Below are 21,743 nucleotides of genomic sequence, written 5' to 3' on the forward strand. Positions count from 1 at the left end.
CTCCTTCATTTTCAAGGTAGGCAGAATAAAAATCTGTTTGTATTCAGCTCATTATTTAAAGGAATTATCAAAAATGCAAAGATTTTGAAAACAATGTTGATTCTTCATCATTGCAGTATTTTTGCCAACTCTCATTGAAGTTGTATTTTATATAGATAAAAGATGATCTATAATCACCAATATGTAAACTGCATTTATAAGATATTTGAACTGAAACAATACTACTACCCAACTATCAATAGGACAAATATTTTTTCATTAATAAAATACATTGGGAAAGAGCCATATCTGTTATCCATAAGTTGATATCTGTATTTCTCTACTGGGATCTAATTTAAGCTCTTCATGAAAGATTGGCATTTTCAGTGCCTCAAACATCCTTAAAAGCTGCTTTGTTAATTGCAAACCATATTTAGTATGACCTCATAATAATGTAGCATACCTCAAGTGTCATGCCTGTCTTTACTATGCACATTGGAGCTGTGTTCATCTATACCAGACAACTGCACTTCAAGGAAAGATTTTTTTTCTTGATAGACGATTAGCAGTAATTAGGAAGATTCACCTCAATAAGATGTCAACATCAGATAGTTTTAAAAAGTTGAATGTCAGTGGCTTAAAAAGAGTTTTTTTCTGACACATAGGTATGGCATATGAAACATGAAATGTTAATTTAACTTTTCTGCTTATTATTCATGCACAATATTATTTTGTCATTCAGATACTATACTGACAGAGTGCAAGGGGTGTTAAAATAGTGCTGCTAGAATAAAAAGAGGATTAATCTACCATTGGCCAATTAGCCAAAGAGTACTTAATGGTCTCTAAAGGCTACTGAAGTCTAACAACTCGCTAAAGCACTGGTAAAAAGTCCTCTATATTACCTTCATTTACTTGACATTTTGTGAAACATAGTGTAGGCTGCTGATAACTGCATTTGCCTGAAAGTAGTTTATAAATGAGTGATCTGGTAGTTCTTACTAAAAATTCAAAAAAGTCTAGATTAAATAAATGACTAATAAGGTCTACATTTTAGAACTTTTTACCTTTTTACAGTTTTTGGTCCAGCTTAGAGATGGGACATCAAGTTATCAAAGAGTTTATTTCTAATTTTCTGTCTGTGTTCCTGGGGTTAAAAATACCCGTTTGTTGAGGGCAAACAGTAGTTCCACAAGGAAAACTTCCTCAGGGGCTTAAAAGTTTAAGCGGTTGTACTTTTCTTGTTTCTAAAAAATTATATGTGATCAGATGCCATGAATGGAACTTGATTACTTTTCCAGTTGGATATTTTTATATATTATTTTCATATTTATAGATGTCTGCATGTTATCGGTCTTCATTTTACCTTTATTTTTTATTCCCCATCAATAAAAAGATATTGAGTCTATTCATGAGAGGAAAAATAGGTTTACATATAGAGAGACTTACTTTAAAAACCTTGCCTGAAAAGTAAAATAGAAACTATTAGATTTTTGTAAATGGGAATATCACTGAAGTACTGTAAAGTACTATAAAGATATTCACTACAGTATTAAAGTCATAGACTTTTTTTATTTTTTATATGCAGTTATTATTTGAAACTGTATATTCACAAGAACTGTATGTGACCAAAGTACTGTTGTTCTTACAAGTTTCCTCTACAATAGAGTTAAAATTGCAGGAGAATAACAGCATGCTTTAAAAAATACAGGAAAGACAAAGCAATGTTGTATTTTAAAAGGTAACTGGATGTGGGAGCTATGCAGTATTAAAAAATATACTGCAATATAAATCTACAAATCAATTCCCATCTCCTCTCACCCTCAATATAAGATTTCTCAGAAAGCCAGAAGTCAGTTTGCTCCTAGTCTCTGAAAAAGTCATCCCTCTGCACTCACTGAATTTCTTTTGGCTGCCAAGATTAGAGGGTTTTGTAATAGCAAGAAATGCTACCTAAATCTAACACCATTTGCGCTTTATAAAATGTCTAAGCACTGTTATTATATATATATATACTGATTTATTTACAGTTGAATCATCCTAACAAAACAGGTAATAACATAGGGTGAAAACGTTTGTAAAGTAATTTGATACTGCAGATATAAATTCTACACAATATATATTGTGAATATAAAATTTAGAGGTCGTGTACATCATAGTATTAAGAGCACAACAACAAACACTAAATAGTTACCGACAGCAGAGGCCTATTGTTGCAGTTTCATATTGATATTAAAGCAGCTCAGTTAGGCTCCATTCTACTAGGTGCTGTACAGTCATAGAGGTTCCTTGTCCCAAAGAATTTACAGTCTGCCATATGCAAAGTAATGACAGTGCAACCGTGCAGTTCTCTGTATAGTGGCCAAACGTAGCAGAATTACCAAGCAGGGGGCCAAGTAGTGGAGAGCTTGCACAAAGAGACATCTTGGGTGAAATCCTGGCCCCATTGAAATCAAATGGGACTTTTGCCATTGATTTCAATAAAGCCAGGATTTCACCACTTACTCTTCTGTGCACCATGGAACAGAGCTCTGTGGATATACCAGGAGCAGGGGGGTTAGGATAAGTGTGTGCACAGTGAATCTGTAAATGTCTTTTAGGGGCTGCAGCAGACTGTGGTCACTATGAACAGGCGTAGCACCTGCAGCCTGAATTTAAAAACACCTGGTCTAGTTGGGATTGAAAATTTCACTGCTCAGCCCCATGACTTGTTTCCATGGAGCAAGTCTGTCACTCAGGATTTGGCTGCATGTTAGGAGGGCCAAAAAGGAAGTGTTTAAAAAAACAGCAGCAGCTCAACAACCTGAAACTTATTGCTGGAAGGGAAAAAAAAATCAAAGTGATGAACTTAAGGTAAGTAACAAAGAGCTCTTCTTCAGGTCTGTGTGGCTCGAAAGCTTGTCTTTCTCACAACAGAAGTTGGTCCAATGAAAGATATTACCTCACCCACCATGTCTCTCTAATTTTCTGGAACCAACATGGCTACAACTGCACTACATTTGCCTAAATGTTGATCCGGAATGTAGTGCAGACATACCTCTCAGCAGTCACTGATTGCAAGGGACATCCCTGTCTGTCCACAATGGGAAATGTAGGTTTTCTGCTTGTCTGCTCCTTGGACACTCCCCTCCCCCTCTTCCCCTCTGCACATACCTGGTTTCTCTCTTACATTTAATGTTTGTATGTGTATGTGTTTTAAAGACGGAAAAGTGTCTATTTCCTAGTTCAAGTAAATTCCAAAAACTAGGGCTCAAGAATTCAAGTTGTTGCCTTGCAGCCAGTCTTGGGAAGATCCATCCCTCTATTGCTCCTTTAATCTATTTGATACCACATTCATGACTGTGACTACTGTCATGACACTTGGGCTCTGATGGTTTTGCCTACACTATCAGTCCTGGGAGCGGGGGGGAGGTGAGGAATCTCATTGAGTCCCAGGCTAAATCCCCCTGATGTTAGACAGCACAAACATAGCGCTATCTGTTCCTCACAAACAGTCATTTTCCACTTTTGTCTTTGAGTAATTTACAATAGAAACATCAAACCATGACAATCTGGGTACAGCAGCATTGCATATGCTGGATAAATTAACATCTGCAGCTTTCTGGAGTGCTGCTGTTTTTTGTTGTTAGGTTGGGGGGCAGGTTGTTTGTTTGTTTGTTTGTTTGTTTGTTTAAGTATCCTTCACTTTGAATCCTCTACCCACATGATGTTCTCATTTTAAGTCCTGTGGGTTTTGAGAGGTGGGAATAACATAACAGATTAAAGAGTTCCAGTCAAAAGTTACCTTAGTACCGTTGGTCTGTGGTTAAGTAATGAAATTACAGCAAACTCATAAAGAAATGGAAAGATTAAGCCTTTTACCAGCAGTGGTCCTGATCTCCGATATATATGCACAATTCCCACTGGCTTTAATAAGTGTATGTGAGTGCAGAAATGGTATCAGTATTTGGGTTCAAAAATTAGACTGTATTTTGTTGTATCTATAAATATTTTTTAATCTCATTGAAAATGTGCAAACTTCCCCATGCTGTCTGTAATTAACATAAATATGTTCATGAAAGCGTGTTTTTTTCCTGGATATATTTTTCATCACCGATCTTCAGGTGATTTAAGTATGTACGTATAGTGTTCATATTTTAAGGAGCATTTATTTTGCGCATAACTTTGAACAATGTAGAATTCTGCTTTTAATGTCAGTACTAGCATCCTTTGAAATATGAACAATAGCTTGTACCTAGGTTTACCAATTATTTTACATACCAACATGTAATCAGCTACACATTTGCCATTTAAAAGCTGTAGTATCTTTTCCAATTTCGAATTGGGATTCTTCACACAGAAGATTTTTTTCCCCCTCTGAGAAATTTCAATATCATTTTGTCTAATTGTTCCTTATGTTAAACTACCATATTATAAGCTTCTTTGGAATAATAAAATAGTACTGTAGTTACCCTCTTAAGTAGCAGAGAGTTGTTATGCCATTAAAGGTTGGTGGCTTTCTGCTGACTACAGACTGGTGAAAGATAAGCACTGGCATAAAGATTATTCCAGGTGCCCTATTCACAGAATAACATTAATTGTGTATTCTTTAGAATAGGAGAATTAAAGAAAATATTTTTATTTCTAAAATTACATATTTAATTAGTACTGTGATATTATAATTCACTGATTAAATGGGCCTTGTCAGTTGTCAATCAAGCACTGTAAGACTGAGATAGTTTGCATGCTATTTATTCGAACTAAATCCCTAACAAGCCTCGTCTGCTAATTGAACTTAACATTTATGTTGCTAAATGAGAAGCATTTTGGCTGCAGTATAGGGTGGTAAGACCTACCCAGTGGAATAAACAACTAACATCTGTTATGCTGTCCTGCTCCAGCTTGGCTTTTACCAGTTAAGTACATCAGCCCTAGAGTCAAGGTTATGGAATACGTGGCTCTCTGGCTATGGTGCATATATTTGAAAAAGAAGGAATAACACAACATGAGTAAAGACCAGCCAACCAGAAGATATTTAGTGCAGCTGGTCTATTTTGCTTTAACCTCTACAAGCCCTACAAATATCAAAACAAAAGCCAAGAAAAGGATGTATGTTTTACAGCAGTTGTCAACAGAACATTCAAGTAAGCTTACAATAGTCACCATTAAAACAAAATTGACATTTAGCCATCCTTACCACAGGGTGATATCTGAGATAGCTTGGTATTTCCTGATACTTAGTACAGGAAATAATTGTAGAATCAGACAGCCCTGTGGGTAAACATTTTTTTTTAGCAGTAACCACTGTTACTATACAGCTTCCTATAACTTTTGTTTCCTGTCATGAGACAAATATCAATACATGCAATCAAACTGTAAGGTTTCACGTGTGACTTTCTGTATTAGGTTACTTCTCTTTACTGCCAGATTTGATTTTTCTACTGTCTGGACCAGTGAATTCAGCCAACTAATATGTAATGTAGAGTAAAGATAATGCATGAGTCTGTTGTTTATTTTTCTAATGTACATCCTCTTGCGATCAAGCAGAAACAAATAATTTTTGAATGTAACTGTGACTATTTATTACTTTTATTTGGAAAACAGACATTGACCTCCAATCTGGCTGAGTTGCAACGAGAGAGAGAAGATTTACAAGGAAAATTAGAGCATCTGGCCCAAGCTACCAGGTTGAAAGAGGGTCTGTCTCCTGTGACTTCTAACCAAATTGAAGTCACACCACCTACTTCTTCAAAGAACACAGATTTGGAGATGAAGCAGCTGTATTGCAAACTGAAGGTGAGAGAACAGATTAGTCAGCTAACAGGATAACTCTTACTGTAGGATTATTTCATTTGCTCGGTCTCAAAGATGTAAAAAGGTACAATTTGCCATAGGCTAGCCCATAACTAGGAATTTAAGTGTCAGATAATCTTTGTTATTAGATGGTAGACATAACCAAATGAGTGAATCTTGCAGTGAAAGGATCTTTTACAGACAAAGCAGGCCAAGATGAAAGCTTGTTGAAAGTGCAATGGAACTATGTTATTAGAGGGAAATTGTGATTTCAGGCTTTGTGTGAGAAAGAGCTGAGCATTAGTGACTAGGGTAAGATTGAAGTGTGCTGGTTGTGTAACTCATGTAAGATTGAAGTGTGCTGGTTGTGTAACTCATGTAACACCTTCTGTCTTCTTATCTATAAATCACTATTACCGTTATCGTCAAAGGGAACTAGTCCCTTATTTTTGTTGCATTTCTGGTGGCAGTTAACAACAATAATGCTAATGACTAAATAACCCAACAGTTGCACAGTAATTTAAAAAAAGATTCTTGCATATATGACTAGCAAATAATGAAGAAGGGGAGAGAGTTTATTTTTAAGAATTAAGTTCAACTTAATAATTTAGTTGATGACCAAATATCATGGTGATGGGCATGCTAGGATTGGATGAATGGGTAAGGGACAAAAATAGGCAAGGAATAGGTAACAAGAAAAAAATATAACTAGTTAATAATCTGATTTTTGAATCTCAGGTTATCCTGTTCTATATAGACTCTTATACCATGCTCATAAACGTAGTATAGCACTTTCCCATGGAGCATGAAGTGATGTGATTAACATCTGTCACACATTGTTTGTTCTCTTTGCCTCTCTCCATGGTGAGAAGTCTGAGCAGTGGAGAGTTTTGTTTTAGTAAGGTGTTTTTTATATATAAATATATATATATATATATATATATATATATATACACACACAAACCCACACTGATATGTTTATGTTAGAAATGGCAAGATAAAAGAAATACAACTTTTGGTAATCTGAAAACTGTTTCTCTTAAAAGAAAGTTAGTCCTAGTTACCCAGGGGAGCACAAGCTGAGATTCCAGCACAGGTACAACTCTCAGATTGGGAAAGGAGTTCTTATATTTAGGGGTGGATTAAAGCAGGATCTATAGATTTGGGTTGAGGACCATGGATCCATAAAATCTGGAGGCAAGGAACAGTGAGGGTAAGCCCATTGCTGGAGAGGAGACAGAAGCAAGGGGTAGCATTGGCAAGGCATATAGCTAGGACTGCTACAAGCTTGCGAGCAAGTTGGAGGGGTAGGGACCCTTGGTTTGTGGGTAGTTCTTGTGTTCCAGAGTATTGACTCTGAGCCCAATTTAGTCTTAATCCACTACTACCTCATGACTTAGTGGTAACCTCTCCAGCTAATCTGGGAGCAGACTTGACTTGATCCTTATGTTGATTGTCATCTTCAACCAGAAGCCTACTGTTCATGTGGGTGCAGGGGCTTTAAAGAAATGAAAAACCGAGATCTTGTAATCTTCATTTGTGGGATGCTGGACATTTGTTTTTCTCCCAGCCCAACATCTCGTCAAACAAAGAAACATGCATGTTGATGAACCTAGTATTCCAAAATATTCCATTTGCCATGTAGAAACTATAAAATATTTGGACCAAAGTTGTTATTTCTTGGTCCTTCAGACAGAAAATATTGCACTATTGAATAAAAATATTTGACACCAGCTGTATGGAAGCCTGGTATCAAAGATATTAAATCAGTTTTCAATGTATCTTTAAAAGTGTTCTAATTTTTTTAAAGTAAAATTAAATATGTGAAAAACTCAGACCCCAAAGCATTAAGCGTCTGCATTTAGAGTGTAAGATCTTCAGTGTAGGAAACAACATACCTGTAAGGTATTATTATTACTATTATTTATTATATCTGTTGGCCAAAACCTTATTCAGTATTTATCAAGTATTTAGTTCAAGCAAAACTCTCGCTGATTTTAATGGAAGTTTTCCTTGAGTAAGAACTCAGTAAGAACTGATTGAGGATTTAGTCCTGTGTGTGTAAAGTTCAGTTGTATGATATAAATGTTTTATATTATACATATAAAGGTACAGATTACAAATAATATGTAAATCGTTTTTTGGTGGTTTTTTTTACTATTAGATTCTGAGTTCAGAATTTCTCCTGTAGCATTCACCCTAAAAATAATGCTGGGATCTGTATCCCTTACAGCTTTCATAGGCAGTGACATTATCGACTCTTATAGGGAAAACACAGAACTTTGGACTTGATAAGTTGATAAGTAAAGGAGGTACTAGTTTTCTACTCCTTAGTTTTAATATATATCAAACAATGTAAAACTTTAGAGCCTACAAGTCCACTCAGTCCTACTTCTTGTTCAGCCAATCAATAAGACAAACAAGTTTGTTTACATTTGCAGGAGATAATGCTGCCCACTTCTTGTTTACAATATCACCTGAAAGTGAGAACAGGCATTTGTATAGCACTGTTGTAGCCAGCGTCGCAAGATATTTATGTGCCAGATGCGCTAAAGATTCAGATGTCCCTTCATGCTTCAGCCACCGTTCCAGAGGACATGTGTACATGCTAATGATAAGTTCTGCTCGATAACGATCCAAAGCAGTGCGCCCGACGCATGTTCATTTTCATCATCTGAGTCAGATGCCACCAGCAGAAGGTTCATTTTTTTTTTTGGTGGTTCGGGTTCTGTAGTTTCTGCATCGGAGTGTTGCTCTTTTAAGACTTCTGAAAGCATGTTCCACACCTCGTCCCTTTCAGATTTTGGAAGGCACTTCAGAGTCCTAAACCTTGGGTTGAGTACTGTAGCTATCTTTAGAAATCTCACATTGGTATCTTCTTTGCGTTTTGTCAAATCTGCAGTGAAAGTGTTCTTAAAATGAACAACATGTGCTGAGTCATCATCCAAGGCTACTATAACATGAAATATATGACAGAATGCACGTAAAACAGAGCCGGAGACATACAATTCTCCCCCAAGGAGTTCAGTCTGAAATTAATTAACGCATTATTTTTTTAATGAATGTCATCAGCATGGAAGCATGACCTCTAGAATGGTGGCCGAAACATGAAAGGGGCAGATGAATGTTTAGCATATCTGGCGTGTAAATACCTTGCAATGCTGGCTACACAAGTGCCATGTGAACGCCTGTTCTCACTTTCCGGTGACATTGTAAATAAGAAGCGGGCAGCATTATCTCCTGAACAAGAAGTAGGACCGAGTGGACTTGTAGGCTCTAAAGTTTTACATTGTTTTGTTTGAGTGCAAGTATGTAAAAAAAAAAAAAATCTACATTTGTAAGTTGCACTTTCACGATAGAGATTGCACTACAGTATTTGTATGAGGTGAATTGAAAAATACTTTTTCTTTTGTTTGTCATTTTTATAATGCAAATATTTGTAATAAGAATAATAATATAAAGTGAGCTCTGTACATTTTGTATTGTGTTGTAATTGAAATCAATATATTTGAAAATGTAAAAAATATTTAATAAATTTCAATTGATAGTCTATTGTTTAACAGTGCAATTAAAATTGCAATTAATTTTTTTAATTGCCATTAATTTTTTTGAGTTAATTGCATGAGTTAACTGCGATTAATTGACCGCCCTAATATTTATTCGTAATGTATAAGTCTACACACACATTCTATTAAAGATTTGGGATCTTAAACAGTTCCTTTCATTCCCCAATATGGCTGATTTATCATGGCTTATTTAGCACTCAAAAGAATGTTATTTTGATCCATTGATGCCTAATGGAAAATACTGAATAACATTATACCTAGAGTCAGTTCTGTTTCCATGTCAGACCATTTCTCTGTTGCTTTTCCCTGGTTTTGTATTGCTAGAAACATTTTCAAGGAAACAAAATCTTTTTTGGTAAAGGTTGGATGCTCCTGTTGCTTATGTTTCATTGGCCAAGCGAAGCGAGGCCTTACGCTCAACTTGATGGGATTTCTCTGTCTGTGTGTGAGAACTTTTGAAAATCACATCAATTCAATTCCAAAATTTCACGGCCTATCTAGGTGTCAATGGGTTGAACCCCATTGATTTTGGTGAAAACTGGAAAACCAGAAAAGCCAGATTTCTACTAATCTAATTGTTATTATATAGGCTCTGGATACAGGGTGAGGAAGTGACCTCACAGAGCCCTATGGCAGGGGAGCAGAGTCACTTTGGATATAAGGGTGAGGCAGTAACCTTAGGGTTTATGGTAAGGATTAGAGTAGAGGTTAGGGGCCAGGGATTCAGCTGGGGGTGGGGGTTAGGGCTCCAGAGAGTTCCTTTTGCCTGCTGCACCAAATGCGAATTCTGTGGTTCTGATTTTAGTGGGAGTCAGGCTGCTGGAAACCTCTCACCACCCCCTACTCTGCCATAAACCCCCTCTCTCCAGCTGAGCGTTCCATTAGTTTGAACCCCTTCCATCTCTTTCTGGATATGTGGCCCATCTTACTTTCCAATTGATGTGGTCCTCCAACTTTCATCCCCTGCCTCTAGACTTCTTCCCTCCTGAAATCTATACATCTCCTGTGATATCCAATGTGACACCTCTCAGTCAGGAGCCACAACCCAACTGCCAGAATTCTCCTGTGAAATCTTGCTTAATCCACCATTCCTCCTACTTGTCACAGTTTAATTAGGATATTTTCCCTGACCCCCATGTCTCTTAGGCTTAGCAGCTGCATCTCTTTCTCTGCTCCTACTGATGCATGTCATTCCCTAGCCCATCACCCGGGTGCTGGAGGCTCTCTTTCTCCTGGACATGCGGCTGCCTCTCATAATGCACTAGCAAAGTGAGTTGCCTCCCAAAACATGAAGCGTAAAAGATTTAATCAAAAACTTTAAATATATCACAACACTGTGCTGAGCACATTGAGTGCAAATAACTATTGTTGGATTTATGGAGTGGACTTATTGGTCCAAATCCTGAGATACTCTATTTCTACTCAATTTTTATTCTTCCAGTTGAAGTCCAGTGAGAGTCACAATATCTCATGGAAATCAATGGGAGTTTGCCTGAATAAGGACAATTATTTGGACATATGATGGTGTGGTGACTTTGGTCTTTTGGAATAGGCACGGTAGATGTATGTGATTAACTCCCCTTGGATAGCATGCGCATATATATATATATAATTAATCCAAAAAACATGCTCTTACAAGCATTTCCAGGTTGATGTCCTGTTACTAATGATAAATCAAAATATAGATAGTCAGCCTTCTCTATCCCTTTGAAGTGGGTTCCAGGGACAATTGCTTTTCTGGTATTCCCTTGCAGCTTGTCTGCATTGGTGTTGTGCTGCCCATGAGTCAAATGGGTGGTATGAGCGTAACAGAAAAAGTGCGAAGAGATAGGGTCTCCATACACTTAGGTTATGTCTTTACTACTGCCAGCTCGACACTCCGGAGATCGATTTAGCGGGTCTAATGAAGACCCACTAAATCGATGGTAGAGCGTTCTCCGGTCGACTCCGGTACTCCACCCGGAATGGAAAGAGTAAGGTAAGTCGACGGGAGAGTGTCTCCTGTCAACCCAGCATGGTGTAGACACCACAGTAAGTAGGCCTAAGGTACGTCGAATCCAGCTACCTTATTCACGTAGCTGGAGTTGCGTAACTTAGATTAATTTACCATGGAAGTGTAGATATAGCCATAGTCCGAGAATGTTCAGCAGATCCCTTAGGCCAGTGGTACTTGGGAATGAAATTCTCCCCTCTTTCTTACACACACTGTCAATCCAAACACTCTGTAAAAAAGCTTTGTTCATTCCTTCCTTCCCCTTCCAACACACCCTCTTCTGGTTTCTTTCCCCAGGAAGGGGTAATCCCCCTCTGGACGTGAGTGCTCTTACAGTTGTTTTAACAAGCTCTTCTTTGTGAGTCTTTGATTCTAAGAATGTGCAAGAGGCCCACTTCTCACATAAGTGTTCATGTTCACATGTGGTATGTAAACCCATATAACTGGGTATTATGCTTCGCTCTAATGAAGGTCAAGCTCAACACATAGGTCAGGAAACTCAGTAACATTCTGCTGCCATTTATCATTTAAAAAATTTTCTGGTGTAAACCTCACGTTTTCAGGATCAGGTGACATGCCAGACCCAGAAACTTTGGAATCCTAGGCATACTTTAACCACGTTAACATTTTTCACTTTATATAATAGATCACTGTAGCTCATTTCCATTAAGATCAATCCCGCAGTCCTTACTCAGGTAAAATACCCAATAAGTTTCACTACACCACAACATTTTTTACTTACATTCATCTTATCTTAGAGGTTATAAAACTATACATCATTCTCTGTGTTTTACAGTATGTTTGTATTTACCACCAAGCACATCTTTTAAAAAAAAAAATCCAGTTTCAGGTTAAACTTACTGACAAATTTTTCAACAGCTTTTGCTTTTAGCCCCAACCTGCTTTTAATTTTTACTTTCTTTTAAAAATGTTAAACCAAAATCAATATAACCTCCTAGGATAACATTTTTAATGGCAAAAGAAAGTTCCCAGGCAGGGAAGGATAAGCAGCATTATTGAAATAAGTGACTAGCCAACGTTTCCTGTTCTAATTTAGCATTTTCTGTAGCACCAGAAAAGAGCCTGTACAATGTATTAAAAACAATACTTTACACCTAACTACACACACAAGAGCCTATACTCCCCTTGAGGTGCACGGTGCTATGTACAATACTCCCATTAATGTTAATGGGAGTTACAAGCCTGCACTGAGCAGGGAAATTCTCCTCAAGTATCTCTGTTTACTGCCTGTCTGATCTATTCGCTCACAGTTTTAGACTTAATGGGTAAATTCCCAAAGCCCAGCACAATGGCTGAACCTTCAAAAATGCATTGTGCACACATTTCCCACCCATGCAATTTTTGGGTATGCCACTTGCTTGGGGCTTTGAATATATAGCCCACTGTTACATACAGTAATTATACTGCTCATTTCAGCTATGGAGCTCTAATATATACATTTATTTGAACTTACAGTTAGATGGATACTTATTTAAATTCTCTTATTTCTCTTTCTGCAAACGGTGTTTAAAGCTGTGTCTACACTGCCTGGCAATTTGGACTAAAGTGCTCACCAAAGTGCTGCTCTGTAAATCTCCCATGTGGGTGCAAACTAAAATGTACCTAGTTTGCAATAAGATAGTCCTGTTTGAAGAAGACTACGTTAATGCAAAATAGGTACCTTTTAGTTCGCCTCCACAGTGTCTACATGAGGGGGAGGGGTGCAGGATTTTGGTGCGTTCTGTAATTCACACCCCCAACAGTCCAAACTACAGGGCAGAGTAGACGAGCACTAAATTAACCTGCACCTGATCCTGGGCCAGATCATCCCCAGCAGATCTGCGTGCAGAGGGGGCCTTCTGTGTGCAGATCTCCCTCTTATTGTATAGAACAGGGGGAATGTCACCTTGATGGCACTTAACCCCCTTTGCTGCTGTCCCGAGTCAATGTTCCTTCACTGGAATTATATATGGCTCGATGTTTGGGGCTGCTACATTCCCCAACAGAGACTAGGAACTTGCATATGGAAATCTGACCAACTGGGAATGGTTGTTTCCATGTCTTCTATTTAGCAGCTGCAGTGGGCAGTGGAGCAACAGCTACTCTTGCAGCATGACTGCTTGTCTCATCATGGAAGGTTGTTTTTTTTGTTCTTGCAGATCCCCCCAAATCAAAAGGATTGGGAAGAACCATAGTCTCAAAAATCTCATACTCCAAACCATCCCAGCAGAGGAGTACAGTTCAAAAAAACTTCACAAGACTAACCATGTAGAGTTTTACTTCCTTCCTACTTACCTCTCTTACTGACAATCCCATGCAAAGGAAAATCTGGTCCTGTTAGGTACAAAGTACCTATCTGTACCCTGAAGAACATATATTAATAAAGAATAATTATTGTCATGTGAAAAAAATAGCAGTTTTGAATATATTTTCAAAGGCAAAGAGTTCTGATAAATGTGAAAATAGGAGTGTTCTTTTGTATAGATTGATAGATATGAAATGTTGATTAATAATGTTAATCAAAAAACTTTTATACGGTAAGCCCTTTTATTTTAAACAAATTCATTATTGGTTATACCTCAGATAATATTTAATCCATACTATTTATGTTTTAATAAGTATTTTTTCAATTTAGAATGCAAATAACGAAATCACTAAACACTCAACCACGATTAAGTCTCTGAAAAATGAAGCCCAGGAAAAAGAAGAAAGGATGCGGGAACTACAGGAAAAGTATGTTCTCTTCCTCTACCTATTGTGTTTGGTGCCACCCAGTGGCAGATATGTGATTATTCCAAAATTAATCATTTCAGATCCAGACTTTCTGAGAGAAACCTCTCTCTCTCTCTCTTTCTTTTTGATAAATCTTGCAAACTGTTCAGGCTTTTCAGAAAATCAGAACAGTATACGCTAAGATCACATTTTGTATAAACTGATGAGTGATTAGCTGGCTACAATTTCTGCACTGTAATAAGAATATCTAAAGTCAGAATTCAGACCCTAGAGTGGACTTAGTTATCCTCGATGTAAATCTAAATGAATGCCTCAGCAGTGCTAAAAGCAGTCTTTCAAATACAGTAATTCTCTGCCTTGGGGCTAGGAGACATGTCAAGGTTTAGATGCTTAAACTGGATTAAATATCCAGTCTTTTATTTGTAAAAAGTGCAAAAGGACAGTTGTGTTTGTTTATATTTGAATTGATTAAGATTTATTTTAACTTTGGAATTCATGTATATTGATTTTGACATATACTACTGAGATTTTTTCCCCCCTAGATTCATAGTGTAAAAGCAGCTGTACTACTGTTCTTCAGTTATATTTAGGATATAAATATAACCTATTCACACATTTATGAACTTCATGTCTGATCAGAAGGTTTTTTTTAAAAAACCAATCCAACCATCCCCAATGTTTTATTTTAGAGAATCTGTATAATTTTCCTTATTGATACAATTTGCTCACTTCAAACAGAGAAGATTATTTAAAAACACTTTAATAGTGTATATTTTCTAGTGGTTAATGCCTTAAGAAAAAAAATAAAGAAGCCTTCTACTGTTGTGTGTAGATTTAGATTAAAAATATTGGTACTGTTTATTACATTGTTTTTATATAACACATACTACATTTGCTTTGCCAAAGGTATTCCACATAGTCACCCAAATAACACTAATGTGTCAATACAAACATGAAAATAGATTGAAGGAATATATTGTACTATAGTTTTCTTGTGATATCAGCAATGTTTTATGTATCAACAGACTGCTATCATTCATTTTGTTTTATATGGAAAAAACAGTGCAGCTGTATGAACATATTCAGAAAATACTCAATATTTAGATTTAAAATATTAATTTGTACTCTAGCTGGAGAAGCATTGCATGAGGCATACATTTCTGCATCATAAAATTTCGAAGATGTCACATGAAGTGTGAGTTTGATTTTTCAAAAGGCTTCTGTTAAAATACTGCTAAATTATTTTATAAGATTTTGCAGTTTTGTAAAAGAAATTACAGTGTGGTTTTTCAGATGCTACACACTGATGCAATTTCCCTTTATTACAGTGTATTATTGAGTTCCAGAAATGGAAATGTTTTTCCCTTCTTAAAAAGAATTCTACCAACATAATGATTGGAAAGTATCTATCACATAATAGTAACAGTTTTTTTTTTAATTCATTAAAGTTTCTAAATGTTTTTCTGAACAGCTGCTTCTCTTTTATAAATATGCACTAAAGTATTATTGTTGTGCTTTCACCTTAATACAATATAATACAGTACAAACCACTGTAAACCACAATAAAGTGGAACCTTTGAATGAATAGGACTAGGACTGTTAGTTAAAAGATTAAATATACTGTGCTGTGCTTCAGGAATAAAATAAATTGCAACTATTTACACCTCCATTTTTGGAAACTAATCAAAAGCTATATGAAAAATACTTAATGTACATTAATTCATTTTAATTGTTTAAAGTAACCATTTTCTAACTATATTTCTTAATAGTGTGTGTACTGTGACTTTCCCCCCTTATTTCAAGGGTTTCTCGAATGGAAAGGGACATAAATATGAAAAGACATTTGATAGAAGACTTAAGGTCTCGTCTGAAAGCAAACCAGGAAACTGAAAAAACCTTTAATGAAACATTAGAAAGTTTTGAGAAAAAGGTACCTCTTGTTTTTTGTTAATATTTATACCAAAAATAAACTGCTTTTGATTTGCAGAAGTTATTCCAACCAACTATACAAATAGCACCAAAATTTTAAACATACAATACATTTCGTTAACTTATTGCAGTTCTGTCTATTTTGGGTTTATATGAATTTGGTACATGATGGTTGCATTGATTAATTGTATAATTCACCATAATTGAATGTATATACATAAGAAATGTAACTAAATAATGAGCATATATAGAAAACTCAGTGTTGATATTTGCTGTATGTAGCCTTGATGGAATGTCTGACATTTTACAACATTATAAAATGCATTGGAGATCAAACAAGGATAGTTCTATACACAAAATATATTGACATATATTTTTCATCTATTTTAGTTAAATTTTTTAGTATTTTAAACAATATAAATTCCTGCTTGTAGTGCAGTATTATCAATAATTAAAAATTCAGGTTTTATCACTTCTTATGTTGTTTCTATATTAATTAAAATTTACAGGTCAGCATTCAAATTATTGTTTTTTCCTAAATAGCTAAAGGCATTTCATGGAAGTTGGAAGATCTTAGATATGATAGGACATCTTTTTATAATATCCATACAGTGCATTATCCCTGACAAAGAGAGCAGACTAGTGGGTCTCTATGAGGTTATACAATGTATGACCCCAAAATAGAAATAAACAATTTGCCGAGCAAGACATACTTTTATTCTCTTAGAAAGCGAGTGCTGGCTGCACAGCTCATACAGCAGTCTGTGCTTGCAGTCATTAAGCATTGTCAGCTCCAGAGAGAGCTGCTCTCTTACCCCCAATGCCAGAGATAAGGTGTCATTAAGGAATCCTCAACCAGAGAGAGAGGGATAAAGTGAGGAAAGAGCAAGCTAAATACCTGGTTTTGTTTTTAGAGAAAATAGTTTAGAGTTCAGTGTACCACTTTGCTCTTATGCATTGCTCTTTGAGCATTTTCAGCATCACATTTTTCAGCTTCAACAGGGTCAGAGCCCATATATTTCTATTGTTATTTGTAGAGGATGAAATTGAAAAATATAACATCATCTTCAATTGAAAATCAGAGAAATTCACCAATACTGTATATTATCTGTAGGACTGTGTGATTAATACAATCTGCCATCAGAGTAAAGTGATTTTCTAGGAATATTCTTTTATTTCAATTTAGCCGAAATCACTACTCACTATATATGACAAAGTTATAATGAGTTATCCAGAAGACTATGCATGCTATCACATTGTAGACAATTACCATTTTCTCAACTAAGTTTTGATTTTATGCTTTTTTCCCCCCTGTGATTAGAAAGATTTGAAACTATGGCTTAGCTCGTTGTATTAGTGAAACATGTCTAAAAGCTACAATCCAACAAGTAAACTTAAGAGCTTTTTTTATTCACGTATCATACCTGTCTAGACTCTCACTCTTTATGCAACCATTTTATATAAAATAATCTATGGGTGGGTCAGTAACAGCTGCTTATTAAATGCCTATTGTGAGTGCTGGAAATGCTACCAAGTTTTTAGCCTAAATACCAGTTTATGCAGTAAAAACAAAAATAAGCGTGCTTGTGATTTTGGTTCATGTTTGTAGGTTTTCTGTCTAAATAATCAAATTGCCTGTGGTTTTACTTCAGGTAAAGACATTGACTGAAGACTGTTCAAACAAGAAAACATCAATTGATTCACTAAAGCAAAGGCTTAATGTAGCTACAAAAGAGAAATCACAGTATGAACAGATGTATCGCAAGGCTAAAGATGAGTTGGGGAAAAAGGTATATTATTAGAGTGTTGCTGGTTAATGTACAACAATTTTATTGCCCCTTTTTCCTTGACTTTTTCATGCACAGTTTTATTTTTAAAAAATGAAAAGTTGCAAGGTCAGCAACTTAATTTTTTAAAATACTTATAGAAGAATATAAAACAGAATAATAGTAACATCTCTCTATATAAGATTGTATTTAGTTTGGCTTGAAGCTATATTACCTTATTATTACTGAAAATTCAGTCCCTATAACATGGATATAATGTACAAAGATTCCCGTGAAATTGAATTTTATGTATTGTAAATGGAATATCCCATAATGTTAACTAATGATGTGTATTTTTTAGACTAAAATTACATCACAGCTGTCTCCCAGTACCAGTTCTATTTTCATGTTTCTGTACTTCAGGATCTCAAGCTTACCAATCTAGAAGGTAAAATGATTGAAGCTGAATGTGCCATGACTGAACTTGAGACGACTGCATCGCAGCAACTCCATGGCTTGGCAAAGCAAAGTGGGCAGGCACTGGAAGTAGTGCAGAAGAAAATGCTGCTGGCCAATGACAAAGTGGAAGAATTCATAACATTTGTGAAGGTTGGAATTGTGTTTCTCTTTTGATCATTTGACCAGACACCACCACAAGCACAAGCTATGCAAGTGGTCTTTTGGGCACCATACTTTGGCGTGTCAGCAGGTCCAGAGTGGGAGGAAATCAATGACAGCCAAGTCATCAGCTCTCAGTATAAGCTCCCACTAGTTGTAAGGCCAACCTTTGTCTATGACTGCCTGTGCTGTCTATCCAAGAGAAAAAATGCCCTGGTGGTTCTATTTCAAATGGGTCTAGAATCGGGCTGTCAATGAATCACAGTTAATGCATGCAATTAATGCAAAAAAAATTAACTATATTAAAAAAATAGTCACGATTGATTGCAGTTTTAATTGCACTGTTAAACAATAACAGAATACAAGTTTAAATTTATTATTTTATTTTTGGATATATTTCCGCATTTTCAAATATATTGATTTCAAGTACAACATAGAATACAAAGTGTACCGTGCTCACTTTCTATTATTATTTTGATTACAAATGTTTGCACTGTAAAAAGATAAACAAAAGAAATAGTATTTTTCAATTCACCTTATAAAAGTCCACTCAGTCCTACTTCTTGTTCAGCAAATCGCTAAGACAAACAAGCTTGTTTACATTTGCAGGAGATAATGCTGCCTGCTTCTTGTTTACAGTGTCACTTGAAAGTGAGAACTGGCGTTTGCATGGCACTATTGTAGCCGGCATTGCAAGCTGACATTGCAACGTGCCAGATATGCTAAACTGTCTCATGCCCCTTCATGTGTCGACTTGTAGGCTCTAAAGTTTTACGTTGTTTTGTTTTTGAGTGCAGTTATGTAAAAAAAAAATTCTATATTTGTAAGTTGCACTTTCACGATAAAGAGATTGCACTACAGTACTTGTATGAAGTGAATTGAAAAATACCATTTCTTTTGTTTATCTTTTTTACAGTGCAAATATTTGTAATCAAAAATAATATAAAGTGAGCACTGTACACTTTGTATTCTGTGTTGTAATTGAAATCAATACATTTGAAAATGTAGCAAAACATCCAAGAACATTTATAATACATTTAAATTGCTATTCTATTATGGTTTAACACTGCAATTAAAACTGCCATTAATCACAACTATATTTTTAATCTCACGATTAATTGTGATTATTTTTGTAATCATTTGACAGCCCTAGTCTAGAATAGTGAATTTACATCTGTCATGCATTAAAAAAAGAAGTTCACAATCTTTAGCTAGAATAAAGCACCAAGTCTGCTGCTTACGCGCACACATTTCTATGATGTTTTTTGTAAATGTGAAATGAGATAGCTAGAACAAATTGATAAATTAAACAATACTAAGTCACCAGGACCAAATGGTATTCACTCAAGAGTTCTGGCTAAAATTAAGGAACATCTGCATTAGCTCTAACCTATCCATTTCTAATTTCTCTCTACGTGTATCCCAGGATATTGGAGTCTGTTTTCACTTATGGTGTAATTCTGGAGTAACTTCATTGAAGACAATGGAATTCCACTGGTATAAAACTAACGGGAGAGCAGAATCAGGCTTAAGAGCTTGTTCCATGTTCCCCTTTTCTCTATAGAACAGTAGTGGGTGGCCTGACAGGGTAATCCACTGGCGGGCTGCAAAACAGTTTGTTTACATTGACCATTTGCAGGCACGGCTGCCCACAGCTCCCAGTGGCTGTGGTTCACTGTTCCCGGCCAATGGGAGCTGTGGGAAGCGGCGCAGGCCTCAGGGACGTGCTGGTCGCTGCTTCCCGCAGCTCCCATTGGCCAGAAACGGCGAACCAAGGCCATGGGAACTGCGGGAAGCCATGCCTGTGGATGGTCAATGTTAACAAACTGTCTCGCGGCCCGTCAGCAGATTATCCTGATGGGCCACGTGCGGGCCGCAGGCCGCAGGTTGCCCACCACTGCTATAGAATCTCTTACATGACTCCAGTTACTTAAAGAGACTTTTATTTTCTAATCATCTTTTGCACAAGTTAATTCCAATTGGGAAATAGAAATTAAATTTAATTGTAGCAAATGAAGACTAGGGTACGATTCCATCCCTCGAGAGTGAACAGTTGCTGCAAAAATAGAGGATGGGAAAGTAGAAGCTTTTCTTCTTTCATAAGTGGCAGATTCAGGATGAGGTAGTTAATTTACTCTGTAACAGAAAACCAGCTACTTCTATATTGTACTCACTGGTGAAGGCTGCCACTTTGTAACCACAGAACCATGAGTATTCATTAACATTTACCTAGTTCCCTTGTAATGTAAAAGAATTCAGTTTTCAAGTACATAGTCATTCAAACCTCACCTCAATAAAAGAATGTGTATTCATATTTCAAATATTTTTTTTGCTGAATACTGTTAATCTGCTGCACCTGACCCTTTTTGTAGATAAATTGCATGGAAATGAAGATGTGTCTGTAAGTCAAATATTGGTGAACACAGAAGACCTTGGTAGACTGCTTTAATTAGCTAGTTGCTAAATATTTATGAAAGAAAAGTCTTCTGAAACCAAATTTTATCCATAATGCACCACAGTAAAAGATATAGCTGAAAATTTTTCACAAGTTTCAGTGGAGTTGTAGACTGTATCAGGTAAATCGTGTAAAATACCTTTTACAGTCTCATACTGTAAGAAAATCGAGTTAGCACAATGAAGCAGAAGCAGTGCTCTCTCTCCCACACCGCCTCTTTTTTTTTTGAAGTTTGCACTGTCTCTTCTATTCTCTTCAGATGGCTGTCAATTTTCCCTTCTCTTCATTTTTTTACTTTGGTGTTTGGCCCTCCCTCTTGTCTCAATACTTAACTCTTGTCATGGGATACTTGTCTCCATATGAATGACTCATCCAATTGCAGTTATCTCTCGTTTCTTCAATTTAACCTCTTTGTTTGATGTCTTACTCTGGACCATCACTTTAGCGTACTAATTTGGTCACTCCTTAAAATAACTTATTTTTATTAGTGCAAACACCACACTCTGTCTCTGTCATTAATCTCTTGATCTGTTTATTCCTTTTTCTCATCACCGTCTTTCTCTTTCTCTCCTTTATTATTACTTACTTTCTCTTCCTGAGCCACAACACTCCTCCCATCATACGATCCTTTCAGGACCTCCAGTCCATCCGCCTATTCTCCATCTTTACATTTCAGCCACCTTCTTCTTCTTCTTTTAATTTCCCCCTTTCTTCTGTTTGCTTCTTCTATCCACCCTCAGCTCTCCCCCCCGTTCTCCTCCACACATTTGATTCCTTTGCTTCTTTCTCCCTCCAACCTACAGCCTTTGTCTTCTCTTACTTGTGTTTATTCCTCCTCTCACCCTGCAAGGTGCCTCTAGTAAAAGTACAATATAATACAAATTCATTCTTTCCCTTTCTTCAGGTCTATTTTCAAACATTCTAAACAATCC

General features: G+C 36.3%; 1 protein-coding gene across 1 annotated transcript in view; it reads left to right on the plus strand.

Annotated features, from left to right (window-relative positions):
* Positions 1-21,743, plus strand: part of CNTLN (centlein) — a 277,320-nt gene that overhangs the window by 228,685 nt on the left and 26,892 nt on the right. The window contains exons 19-23 of the mRNA XM_024211087.2: positions 5,563-5,754; positions 13,946-14,043; positions 15,847-15,973; positions 17,625-17,762; positions 18,162-18,347. Of these exons, the coding sequence (XP_024066855.1) occupies positions 5,563-5,754; positions 13,946-14,043; positions 15,847-15,973; positions 17,625-17,762; positions 18,162-18,347 (741 nt within the window). The remainder of the gene's footprint in view (positions 1-5,562; positions 5,755-13,945; positions 14,044-15,846; positions 15,974-17,624; positions 17,763-18,161; positions 18,348-21,743) is intronic.

The sequence above is a fragment of the Terrapene carolina genome, unplaced genomic scaffold (genome assembly GCF_002925995.2).
Source record: "Terrapene carolina triunguis isolate 2854851 unplaced genomic scaffold, T_m_triunguis-2.0 Scaffold113, whole genome shotgun sequence".
Lineage (NCBI taxonomy): Eukaryota > Metazoa > Chordata > Testudines > Emydidae > Terrapene > Terrapene triunguis.